General features: G+C 43.2%; 2 protein-coding genes and 1 non-coding gene across 4 annotated transcripts; 1 reads left to right on the plus strand and 2 right to left on the minus strand.

The window, feature by feature from the left end:
* Positions 1–687: 687 nt before the first annotated feature.
* fbxw10 (F-box and WD repeat domain containing 10) lies at positions 688–5,367 on the minus strand. The gene is made up of 12 exons (XM_053881068.1): positions 4,257–5,367; positions 4,050–4,187; positions 3,744–3,877; positions 3,559–3,669; positions 3,387–3,493; positions 3,112–3,315; positions 2,523–2,644; positions 2,177–2,331; positions 1,962–2,104; positions 1,632–1,790; positions 1,339–1,523; positions 688–1,126 (listed from the first exon to the last, which is right to left on the minus strand). Exons 1-12 carry the CDS (start codon positions 4,738–4,740, stop codon positions 990–992), a joined length of 2,079 nt encoding a protein of 692 aa, XP_053737043.1. The 5' UTR covers positions 4,741–5,367; the 3' UTR covers positions 688–989.
* On the plus strand, positions 5,308–12,160 carry LOC128768267 (histone-lysine N-methyltransferase PRDM9-like). 2 transcript variants are annotated; one of them, XM_053881044.1, is made up of 6 exons: positions 5,308–5,492; positions 7,247–7,324; positions 7,664–7,941; positions 8,013–8,080; positions 8,170–8,360; positions 9,617–12,160. In XM_053881044.1, the coding sequence occupies exons 1-6, from the start codon at positions 5,489–5,491 to the stop codon at positions 11,536–11,538; spliced, it is 2,541 nt and encodes an 846-aa protein (XP_053737019.1). In that variant the 5' UTR covers positions 5,308–5,488; the 3' UTR covers positions 11,539–12,160. The 2 variants fall into 2 exon arrangements, with proteins under 2 accessions (XP_053737019.1, XP_053737009.1); XM_053881034.1 differs by lacking the exon at positions 5,308–5,492 and adding an exon at positions 6,722–7,170 and having other exon boundaries at positions 9,617–12,159.
* Positions 6,567–6,637, minus strand: trnag-ccc (transfer RNA glycine (anticodon CCC)). The gene has a single exon. It is a non-coding gene; the product is annotated as a tRNA-Gly (tRNA).
* Positions 12,161–12,277: the final 117 nt, after the last annotated feature.

Raw genomic sequence — 12,277 nt, forward strand, 5'->3', positions numbered from 1 at the left:
GCATGTTAGCCACCTTTGACTTTAATTTCAATTCAGTTCCCCACAGGCCTGTGATCTTATTCAAACCCTCCGAGTAAAATGACCTCTTCATCGCAGGTAACGATCGCCCTGCAGTGGTCATTCACTATAACTACAACTTGAACCGGATAGTTACAGTAGATAAAAAAAATCCAATAAAACACGGCTAATGACTCAGCAGTTTGTTCCGATTTTTGAGGAAAATATATTTTTAAATCTGACCAAAAAAAAGTTTCGAATCTCTGCCAGCATTGAAAAAAAAATGAATAATAAAATAAAGTTTTCAATACGAAGTGGGAGTAAATAAACTTTAAGTCCCCCAAAAATGTTTTGCATGAGAGGGTAAATAATGCAGAGCCACCGTTGACAATGTATTCTTAATTATCTTTGTTACCACTGAATGAACAGCGAAGTGGGGGCACTGTTTTCCTCTTGGACCCTCAGTTGAGGCCATCTTGTCAGCAAAAAGCCCTTTTTTTTTTTTTTTTTTTTTTTTGACTAGCGTTTATTGTGAAACTTCTTAGTGATATTTTTTTCAATTTGGGGTGTCCCATGCTTTTTTTTATTTTTTTTTTGCCCAATGGATCCACTGATTTCAGTTTCTGGTTTGGGATCGGAGTCCTCAAAAATGAACTGAAGCCAGTCTAACTATGGCTTCTCTCTCCTTCCAGGTGTTGAGCCAGGTTCCACTGAAGACACTTGATGGGAAGCTTGTTGTTCTCCAAGCAACACCACCATCTGACCACTATGCTTTGGCCACTTGTTGATGCTCCACTTCAGGTGGGGGGACAGAAAACATCTCATGATGGGGTTCATGAAGGTTCAGATTTGGGGAGAGCAGCAGATGAGGTCACTCAGGCTGTGACTGTTGCGTGTTGGTGTTGTCCTTTCGCTGTTTTCTGGTCATCTTCCTCTTGGTCTATGTCTCTTCGTCCTTGGATCAGCAGCCACTTTTTTACTGCAGCCCCACCTTATTTACTGGATGCATCAGCTTTGGCTTCACTTTTTTCATGGGGGTGTGAGGAACTCTCCGTTTGATGATGAGCACTTCCCTTCTTGCTCGACGAGGCCTTTTCACTCAACTTTGTCTTTGTGGATTCACGGCAGTCTACGAGAGGACAGGGACAGACATGACTGACCAAAGAGTCAGCATCAACAGCTTATCATTTGAAGGACTTTTGACTACGTTCAGACAACATATTTACCTTGGTATTTAATTGCAGAAACTGAAAAAGGTCACTTTTAATGCAGAAACGTCTACTATCATCATTTGGATTCACAAAATGTCCTTTACTCTTTACAACTAAAAATTCCACTTGCCTTGTGTTGTGTGCGTCTTCTGGACTGACAAATCTGTCCCGGTAGGAGAATCAAGCGACTCCTCTGTGACAGACTCCTCCACCGGCTGATGGTCTCTCTTAACTCTGTCTCCAGGATCGACATGGTCCCAGAACACTTTTCCAAACAATATCAGTCGAACACGAGAAGCTGTGTTCACTAATATACTGGAGGTGAAGAAGATGCAGGTTAAACTGGAGGTAAAATATTGTTAATGCTGACCATCTTATTCAGATCTTTGTAAGCAAATTTACTTGACTTGGAAAAATAGTCACCATCTTTCGTTGAAATGCACAGAGAGAATGCGGCTGGATTCCACTTCAGCAGTGATGATCTTGATGCAGTCTCCATTGAGGAAGTTGAAAACTCGAATCTTTCCATCCACACAGCCAGTGATGACTCTGAGGTAAGTCAGACTTACAGCTTTCACCTCCCTGCAGAGCACAGAACCCACGATTATTTCATTCTGTCAGCATTTGTTCTGTTGTTGTGTCTCTCTGCTGGAAAAGAGATTTGCTTCAGCGTTACCATTAAGTATAATGTAAACCTCACTTGTCACCACAATGTGTGTTCTGTACTCCTCTGCAGCATTAGCTGGTGCTTACTTTGGATGGTTGAAGGTCATGAGGCAGTCTTTTGCTTCACAGTTGATGCTCCACACCATCAGCTGACCATTGAAGTCTCCAGACAGAAGGTGCCACTCATCATAGAAGAGGCATCTGACGGAGCTCTTGTGCCCGTTTATCACCTTAAATTAATTCTTAACATGAGTACTTAATATTGACAACTACATCATTGGAGCCAAGTCAACAAGTCCTACCCTGATTAGTGATGCTGAGTCCATATCCCACACTTTGACAAGTCCACGATCACAGGCACTGAAGACTGTTGTCGCACTGATCTTCACGCAGCGGACAGAACCAGGGTGTTTGAATTTCATATCATAAAAATTCCTACCAGTTTGTAGATTCCACACTGCAAAGACAAAGATCTTTGGTAGCCCCCCAAATATTCCCCCAAAAAATGTGTGACTGAACTGTATGCAGTGTTATTGCTCAGTCCAATGTATATATCATAAAAGAAGTCAAACATTCTAGATTTTTAATAAGCTACCCACATTTTATGCTTCAGAGTTACCCTGGTTTATCATGTCCAACACTGTTTACCTTTGACTTGACAATCTTTGGCTCCTGACACAAGTCTGTCTTCATAGATGTCCAAACAGTTGACACTCCCAGTATGACCGTAAAGTGCCATCACACACTGATCCGTCCTCAAACTCCAACATCTGAGGGTGACGATTCACGACCATTAGATTCGCTGGTTTTCACCTGTTACTTATACATGTGTTGAGCTCATTTCCCGTGGCCTCTTACCATAGTTGACCCAGGGACGACAGGTCAGCAAGACTTGATACATTTACTTTTCGCTGAATGTCGGTATTTCAAACTGATTTTACAAGTTCAAGTGAAACATATTATCCCTCAGTAAGCAAGTCGAAGGCAGTTTACCATCTTTCCAACTGCATAGACGATAACCAATTTTCATCCTCATAAGGCACAAATATTCTGTTTAACCTCATTCAAGCCCCTGCACTTGACCATAGGTGGTCAAATACCAATCATCAGTTTCAAGTTTAATCCCTTTTTCACTCATTAACCAACAAGCATGACCAAAGTTGAGTGTGACTTCCATGTTGAGTCAGTGAATGAGGGCAAAAACATGACAACGGTCAAGATGTTTGGGAGCTCCCACCTGATGGAGGTATCACAGCTGCCAGAAATCATAATCCCTTTCTCTTCACACATTAGAACAGCCCGGATGCTTCCAACATGACCCTTTAAAGCAGAGACAAACTTGCTCTTGGTGCCGACATAGAGCAGGTGTACTGAACAGTCTTTGGAGCCCAACGCCATGTAGGTCTGTCCCCTGTAGTCCACCACACGGTGAGTGTCTTCTCTAAAAACACATAATGACAGTAAAAACTCATTCACAGCTAATTCACAAAGCAAAACACCTGGAGCACTGACTTGTCAAGCACCACAGTGGTGTAGTAGGCGCTGCAGTAAATGTTACGCTCCTCCATCTGAACTGCCTTGGTTTTCATGTTGGCGTAGGCATTTTCAAACGACCTTATCTGTTTCACAAAAAATAAATGTTAACATGAAACAATACAGTACAGTTCTGCTGTGATGACAGGACCTCATGAGTATATGTACTGGCATCTTCTCCTTCCTGATCCAAGCCACATGGCACCAGAACTTCCACCATCCTGGCAAAGGTAGGACTGACCCAGTTGATCCCTTTGTACCTCTGAAACAGAACGTTTGTTTCATCTCATCATTGCTGGGACTCCGAGAGGGAATCACCATCACAATCTCACTAACCTCCATCACCGCTTTTACTTGCTCATGAAATCCTCGCCGGAATTTTTTTTCGTCTCCCACTTCTATAGCAAGGAGCTTCCAGACTTCTAAACCAATCCTCTGGCACGTTTGCAAATCATGATCGTCCCGTAGACCTGATGAAAGTCAACAAAGATGGCAGAAGTCAAGAAGCCTTGCTGTGAATGTGGATATATACTGACAAATATTTCTCAAATTCAAACAGAAACTACCCTCAAAAAGCCATTCTAGTTGATTTCAACAAAACAAAATTGAGCTTCTACCATTTGTTCCACTGAGCAAGCATACCAAATATTCGCTTTGCGAGGTCAACAGGCAGGTTTGTGATCAAGTCCTTGTAGAGGCTGACTCCAGACATGGACTCAGAGGATCCAGGGATGACCAGCAGAACAGGGTCAATAATTTCACCATCAAGTGGAACACGATCTGCGAAGAAATAATCCCAATACTGTGGGTGACTGGTTACAATTATGAACATGTTAAACACGCTCTTACCGTCAGCTCGCAAGCCTTGTTTCAGTCTGGTCAAATGGACGTTGACTAGATTAGCGAACATGCGCAGTTGCTCCGCATCGCAAAATGACAAAAGACAACAGATGTAGTGGGACTGGACCCAGCTGGAACTGCTCCTGAACCAATCCCAAATCTCGCTTTTGCTGATGACCGTGGTGGGTGCCTTTTCTAAGGCGGGCTGTGGAGGTGGTGGTGGTGCCACCGGAGTGGATCTCACATAGTTAGACACTGGCCATGTCATTGGGCTCAGGAGAGTTTGGATTCGCTGCAGCGCACTTATGTCTTCACATTTCAGTATCAACTCAACCAGGAACATCCGCTGGTACTTATCGGTAGACTTCCACTGAATCACGGGGTCTTCGGGTTGTTTGGGCAGAAAGACGCAGGATGGACAAAGTCCACACAAGTTGGCACATGGTTTACTGGTCGTGACTTTCAGATGCTCGACAAAGTTGAATGATGTCATGCTGATGATAATCCTTTCAATCCTAAAACATTGAGAGTGAGTCGCAACACAAGGTACATTATTGTCCTTTATCCTCAGGACAGGTTTCTGTGAGTGGTCATTTTAGATTCCATCTGTTCAAGAGTGACTATGTCAGTGCCTGCTTTGTTTTGTTCATTCGCTCAGTTCTCTTGATGCTGTTTCCTCTATAATCTTTTTGTTCTCACGGCTGTAACGTATTGACCGTGTACCGTTTCCTTGATTCAAGCACTAGTTTCTTTTTCACAGATATACTGGATTAGACATTCCCTTTAACTTGACTGAAAGTTCTCATACATTCGTCCCTCAATCTGGTATGTTTTCTGTTTGCATCAAATACCGCTACTTTTGCAACAACAGTCTTGGTTAATACCACTCACACAACCAGGATATTAAATATGTATTTGCTATCAAAGGTTTCTCACCGACCTTTATAGGTAGATCTTTTCACCCTTTATTGATCACTCGTCTTCAGCGCTGCAGACTCTAGTCCTGGCTTCTCTTCATCTTTGATCCATCGTAGTCACCTTTGATGTCATCTACAGTGCTGTTGGAACTGTCTTCTCTCCACCGCGCTCCTGTTACAGCACTTTAGTGTGTCTCTTAAACTGGCTCTTGTGCGGTCAGTCGAGAACAAGAGCATACAATAGTTTCCAGAGATTGAGACCCAGTGAAAGTTTGGAGAGGGCGGAGTTTGTAACTCTGGCAACGGCTGCAGCGATGAAAAGAGATGAGTGAGTTGTTGAGTGCCAGAGCCAAGTTCCAAATTCCACTAGTAACACACTGCTCCGTTCACAGTCCGGAACCTCACAAAATGGTCTGTAAGAATCTGCTATATATATATATATATATACACACACAATATATATGATAGTCATGTAAGTGATGAATGTTTTTATTGTTGACTGAGCTACATCACTTAACATGTCAGTAACCTATTAAATATTAAAGAAAAACTTAGTGTTATATTTACAATGAAATGGATATTAATAAAAAGAAATTGAATAGTTTTTCACTGACCTCATGAGGCTGGATAAATACTGGTGAACAGCCACATCTAATTCTCAGGCCCCACTCTGCGCAAATCTGCTTTAGATAGTCATAATTGTGTTAAATTGAATTTCTGCAGCGTACTGTGGAGCGAGCCAAGTCCCTGTGCCGCTGCAAATGTAGATGCAAATATTGGTCTTACTGTGATCAGTCCAAAGACACTGGGAAATTGAAATGATCATTCAGCATCCTGATCAACTTAGTTGTAAAATTCAATGGTTTCAGCTTTCGTAGTCTACGGACCAACTTCAAGGATATGTGAGAATTGTGGTTTAACTAATCTTATCAAATAAGTGGTATACTATCAAAGTCGATGTTCAACGTTTTCAGTCTGATGCCTGTGACTTAAACACCAAGTTTATTGGATTGACACATTGTTTGTTTTTGTCACAGCAATGTGTACGACTTTATTTTATTCAAGATTGTTAAATATTGAGGCAGTTATTCTGTCCTATTTTTTCATAACAAATGTTTACTATAACCAGATAATAATAAAATCGTTTTTCTGTTGAACAACTTTTTTGCTCATTATTTTGCTCAGATTACACCTGTTGTTTTTTCATTTACAGGTAATGCAAAGTAAATATTTGAGATTTATATATATATATATATATATATATATATATATATATATATATATATAACCGATTATATCGGAGATGCGTGGTAGGACACAATGTTTATGTATGACATGGTGTTACATATCATTCATTGTTTAAACAAGCTTTTTTTTTTTAAAACCAAGTGACAAAAACGCATGCGCTGCCCGGGAATCGAACCCGGAGCGCAAGAATGGGAATCTTGCATGTTACCACTACACCAGCAGCGCCGGATGAAGCCCATCGTACCCACTGACTGACTATAACCTGTAACATAACATTTATGTCGTATTATGTTCTGAAGCAGTTTGTTTTTATGAAATAAAACTTCGCTTACTGTACACTTTCGACCCGCACCTCTGAAAAATGAAGAAATAAATATATAAAATTAAAACCTGTGCCAATGGAGGATGTGACGACGTGACGCTATTTCCGGGTGAGCGTCGCACATCCGGCTTGTTTGCGTTTTGCTCGATTGGAAAGGACTTGTGACATTCTAAACTATTACACGCTAATGTATTTGAATGGTGCATGTGCCAAACCTTTTGACTTATATAATTTGTTGTAATTAATGGCGTGTTTTTGTCAGCGGACGAGTCTAATTGCACAAAGCACTGGTGCTAACACTAGCTGTTAGCTGGACATATAAACAGTATTTGCCGAGTTATTGTCATGTCGTCTGACGCCGTTAACTGGGTCGAAACCACCCAAGAGGTCGTGATAATTGAGGATTGTTTACCCGCAGAAAGCATCCACGCGACAGGTATTTCGTGTCTGCGGCCGAAGTCATGACCAAATGTGGCGTTCGACATGTTTTGGTGACACTTTGTGTTTTTCAGTGATACCGGTGCTGGAGACAGCAGAATCGCCCATCCAGAAGCTGCTGAGAAACGACCCAGAGTCTGGACACGGCTTTTGTGAGTACGACTCAGTCTTTGCATTTGCGAACAACAACAATTATTGCGATTAATTGCACCGAGTTGCTCAAATCTCAGAACCATGAGAATCATGTAGCGCTGTCTTATGTGTATAGCTCAATTTGGCTACGAAATATGTTTGTTTTTGTTGTCAATCAAGCTGCTATTTAGTGCATTCAGGCTCTTCAAATGTTTCTTGTGGTGGATTCAATCCTATGTACAGTATGCCATATATGAATGGGTAGAGAAGTGTCGCTGGCTTCACCATAAGTTTCTTTTTCTTTCTTTAAAAAACTTGCTACACATTTACATCAAGTTTAACAAAATCCTTTTCTCTAGGTTGTGAAGAGTGTGTGGTTCTGTTCCAAGACCAGGCTGTCCCATCTAAAATCTCTGGCCCCTCCTTTATTCTGGACTACCCTACAACCATCGGCACCCCTCAGAGGTCACTCCTCTCTCTTCCCCATGGCCTCATGGTTGGTAGATCCAGTCTCCCCAATGCTGGAGTGGGAGTCATCAACCATGGTCCAGCCATTTCTCCGGGGATGCACTTTGGGCCGCTTGAAGGAGAACAAGCTACATTAGAGGAAGCGTTGGTCAGCGACTTCTCCTGGGAGGTGAAGTTGTTGCTATTGTTGGGCTATTGGATTTTGGCACGTGTGTCTCAAATGGTGTTACTTGTTTACAGATCTACGGGGGGGAGGATGATTATTCATACATTGATGCAGCTGCGGAACCCCTCTCTAACTGGATGAGGTGCGTTTATTCTCTGAAAATTTCTTCTCACTTTTACAGAGTGAGTCCACAGTCCAGTGAGTATTTTATCTGTTGTCTGCGCTGTTCAGGTATGTGAACCGAGCTCGCAGCGTGGATGAGATGAATCTGCTGGCTATCCAGTGCCTAGGTAGCATCCTCTTCCACTGCTGTCGCACTATTGAGCCTGGGGACGAGCTGCTGGTTTGGCCAAGCAGCAAACTGGTGGATCATTTCAGTGAATCCTGGTCCCAGAGCTGGATTATGAAGCTGAGAGTGGCAGGTGGGTTTTGTTTCCTTTGTTTTTGTTGGTCCTCCGTGTTGTGGCAGCACATCCTAGTCATGATGTCCTTAACGTGTACGTGTCAACATTCAGACTTCACTTCAGTCACGCTTCCTTGTATCTACCTATATGACGTATCCCCTTGATAGAAATGTCCCGAGATGTGACGGATGACTGTCTCCTGTTGTTGGTAACTCAGTATACACATATTCACATCATGATCATAGAGAACAAAGGAGACTTTTATTTTGCTTTGGAGTCAGTTTGTCCTGTAATGCGAGTGGATTGTGTGGAGGGAGCGCCATGTGAATGGTTAAAAGTCATTATCAATAATAATAATTGTAAGAGAGATTGTTTTTTGAATCATGATTACAAAGTGCTTTGCGGGCAAAACAGTGAAGAATGTTGGTACAGTGGTATCTTGGTTCTCGACCACAATCCGTTCCAAACGGCCGTTCGAGAAGCGATTTGTTCAAAATCTGAATCGATTTTTCCCATTACTATGAATGGAAAAAGAAATAATGCATTCCAAGCCTTAAAAAGCCTTTTGTAGGAGTGAATGTAGAGTGTCTGCTGCAGGTGCGCTGTTCCTCTATGTGTGTGGCCGCTGCATGTGGGAGGGGTTGCCGAGTGAGTGACGTCTCTCCAGAAGTGAAGAGGTGCCCGGTGCGTGTCCAGCTCTGAATGTGCGCTTCTGTGCAGTTTGGCTGTGACAAAGTCATAAACCAAGTAACGCTCTGTCCCAGACTCGCCTCATCCCTGTCCCAGCTCCAGCTGACAACAGGACATCAAACCCTGGAGTGCGCTCCAGCATCTCCCCTGTGACACTCTACCACGGTCCAGTGTGGAGACAGGAAAGGTTTTACACCTCAATATGAAGAAGAAACAGTCAGTAAATGTAGCTAACGGGACACGTCTGCACACAGAGGCTGCGTTATACACAATAACAAAGCGCGTCGTGGGTCAGCTGATCAGTCCACGCACGTTATGTTTTTTCAGCTTCTTTCGGGGGCTTTCTGGGTTCGGCGGAGTTTGAAAAAAAATCTCAAAATTTTTGTTCGAACTCCCATTTCTTCGTAGTCCGGGACATTCGAAAACCGAGGTACCACTGTACTTGCTTGACCGGGTGGACAGCAAGGCCCTCACTGAGCTAAAACTTGTTTGGATAAGTTAGATTATTGACTTGGACACTAACCCTAACCCTAACTTGTTAGAGCCCTCTACATCACTGTCCTTGCTATCTGTCTTGATTTCAGTGAGCCAACCATCTGCCGAGTCTCAGGTCTTCCAGTGTGCCCACTGTCAACTGTCCTTCACCACAGAATCCTTCCTCCAAAGACACAATGTACGCTCTCACACACAGTCTAAAGAAGAATGCACAACACCAAACTTCGAAACTGCTAAACAAACAAATTCTACACCTGCCGTGGATGACCGTCCAGCTCCTCTTTTTGAGTTGTCTGTGGATTCTGCCCAGTCCAAAACATGCTCAGATTGTGGGAAGGTGTTTAAACAAATCCCTCACCTGAACCGGCACAAGCAGTGTGTTCACTCAAACAATCGGCCCTACTGCTGCCCGCATTGTCGACGTAGTTTCAGTCAGGCGTCAGGTCTGATCCGACATCAGCAAATTCATAAAAGGAAAGCATTAAACAGTGAGACTGGAAAGGAGAAGGAAAGCTCAATATCAAGTGCAGAACTTGTTACGGAAGACTCAACAGTACCAACCGAGAATGTTATTGAGAGTCAAGAAGCAGTTGAGGCTCAAGCGCAGCCTGATGAAATGTCCATAGAATGTTCAGAATGTGGGAAGAGCTTTACAAATGAGTCCTCACTTAGGAAGCATAGGAAAACAATACATGGGGGTCTTCGTCCGTATGTATGTACCAAGTGCCACAAGTGTTTCTCTCAGTACAATGACCTGAGCCGCCACTTCCAGCATCACCAGAAAGAACATTTGTCCCCGGATGATCCCGATCTTGCACCTGCACAGTCCGCTCACCAGCATGTAAATCTCCTACCTGAAAGTCCAACAGATGATCCAGGTGAATATCAGGCAGGTGACAAGAATGATCCTGACTTCCATCCAGAGTCATCTAAGACAGAAGCAGTCGAGGAACTTCCGTCACAGAGACCACGACGTCACAGTGCCATGTTGAGAGTTTCAGCCATCACAAAGCTTATTGCTTCAAAAGAAAAAGAGAACCCTGGCGAAAATGGCCGTCACCTGCAGCCTGAAACCGAGGATGTCAGTCTAGTCAAGGGTAACTCCTCTGTTAAAGAAAATAGCTGTCAGTACTGCAAACAGTCGTTTGGGAACTCTGACGCTCTCAAAGCTCATACCTGCGATCAAAGGCAACACAAATGTGAGCTGTGTGGAGCGACGTTTGCCAAGTCTGGCTTCCTGAGGAGGCATGAACAGAAGATGCACAGAAGTACCAAGTCCTACAGGTGTGAGTTTTGTGGCAAACTCTTCTCGTCATCTGGAAACTTGAAGCACCATCAGAAGATGAACAAGTGCAAAAAACATTACTGTTTCACTGAGCTTTTCTCCTGCTCCTTCTGTCAATTCTCCTTCACAATGAAGAGCTATCTTGATAAGCACATCAGGAGGCACCATGCGGAGCAGTTTCTGTCACAAGTGGAAACTGACTGTCCGGTGGAGGAAGAGGAAGTTGGGTTTGCGTGTTCCACTTGTGGAAAGAAGTGCGCAACAGCTGAAGAGGTCAAGTCCCACTCCTGTGTCCCGCACGTGAAGCTCTTGTTTTTGTGTACAGACTGTGGGAAGAGCTTCACAAACCACTACAGCCTGAAGCAGCACCATCGTGTCCACACAGGTGAGAAGCCCCACAGTTGTCCTCATTGCAGCAAGACCTTCTCACTTGTGGGCCAGCTGAGAGTTCACCTCCGAACACACACTGGTGAAAAGCCCTACCTCTGCACACATTGTGGAGAGAGCTTCCGCCAGTCGGGGGATCTGAAACGTCACGAGAGAAAACATACTGGAGTACGACCGTACAGCTGCCCGGAGTGTTGCAAAAGCTTCAGTCGCCATCAAAGTCTCAAGGCTCACCAGATGCTTCACACGGGACAGAGAATGTTCAAATGCACTTTGTGTGGGAAGAGTTTTTCTCGAAACTATCATCTCAGAAGACACCATCAGAAGACGCACTCGTGATACCTATGAGCCGACTGGCTCAGGCGCTGTATCCAAGTCAACTGTTGGGAAGTTGCTCTCAGCCAACGTAATGTTTCAATTAAGTTTTGGACCAAAATGTGTTGGATTTGGGAGTTTGCACGACTTGGAATAATGTTTAAATGAGTTGGAATAAATGTGTACATTTAAATATGTTTGAGTTTTCCTCCACTCTACCTGCCTCATGGTTTACGAGCAGTTTAACCAAGATGTGAAACCAGAACAGACACACTTCAAAAAGGGGACGCAAAGGCAATACACAAAACCTGCAATACACCAAAAACTGCCTTGCTGCCCCATGGAGAGAACACCTTTGAGCATGACATCTGAAGATAAGGGCTGTGTCACTAGACCAGACCTGGGCACAGTGCGGCCATATGTGGCCTGATGCCTGTATTTTTGTGGCCCTTTTATCGTCAGACTTACTATACTATAACTGATACATTCAAATTTTTCTGGCTTTTTTTTTCTTTTTTAGTCACCACCACCACCACTTCAGCATTAAATATAACATGCTCTTGTTTCAAGACTTTTTTTTTTTTTTCATCTGCCATTTTTGTGTGTTTTTCTTGCTTCTCAGAATACATTGAAGGAATACTGAAAATATATTGTGAAATAAATTGCCTTTTTATCTTGAACGTCTGGTCCATAGTTATGTTGATTTATATTCCAGTTAAGTGCATATGAAATATTGCAATAGTTTTCATTGCATATTTACCAT

This window comes from Synchiropus splendidus, chromosome 1 (genome assembly GCF_027744825.2).
Source record: "Synchiropus splendidus isolate RoL2022-P1 chromosome 1, RoL_Sspl_1.0, whole genome shotgun sequence".
Classification (NCBI taxonomy): Eukaryota; Metazoa; Chordata; class Actinopteri; order Syngnathiformes; family Callionymidae; genus Synchiropus; species Synchiropus splendidus.

Excerpts from the sequence above, each read along its gene's own strand:
- fbxw10 (XM_053881068.1), bottom strand. The coding sequence starts at position 4,740 with ATGACATCATTCAACTTTGTCGAGCATCTGAAAGTCACGACCAGTAAA. Across the intron at positions 3,670-3,743 it reads AAGTAAAAGCGGTGATGGAG|AGGTACAAAGGGATCAACTG; the intron begins GTTAGTGAGATT and ends GTTCTGTTTCAG. Across the intron at positions 1,791-1,961 it reads ATGACCTTCAACCATCCAAA|GGAGGTGAAAGCTGTAAGTC; the intron begins GTAAGCACCAGC and ends TGTGCTCTGCAG.
- LOC128768267 (XM_053881034.1), top strand. The coding sequence starts at position 7,080 with ATGTCGTCTGACGCCGTTAACTGGGTCGAAACCACCCAAGAGGTCGTG. Across the intron at positions 7,171-7,246 it reads AGAAAGCATCCACGCGACAG|TGATACCGGTGCTGGAGACA; the intron begins GTATTTCGTGTC and ends TGTGTTTTTCAG. Across the intron at positions 8,361-9,616 it reads TATGAAGCTGAGAGTGGCAG|TGAGCCAACCATCTGCCGAG; the intron begins GTGGGTTTTGTT and ends TCTTGATTTCAG.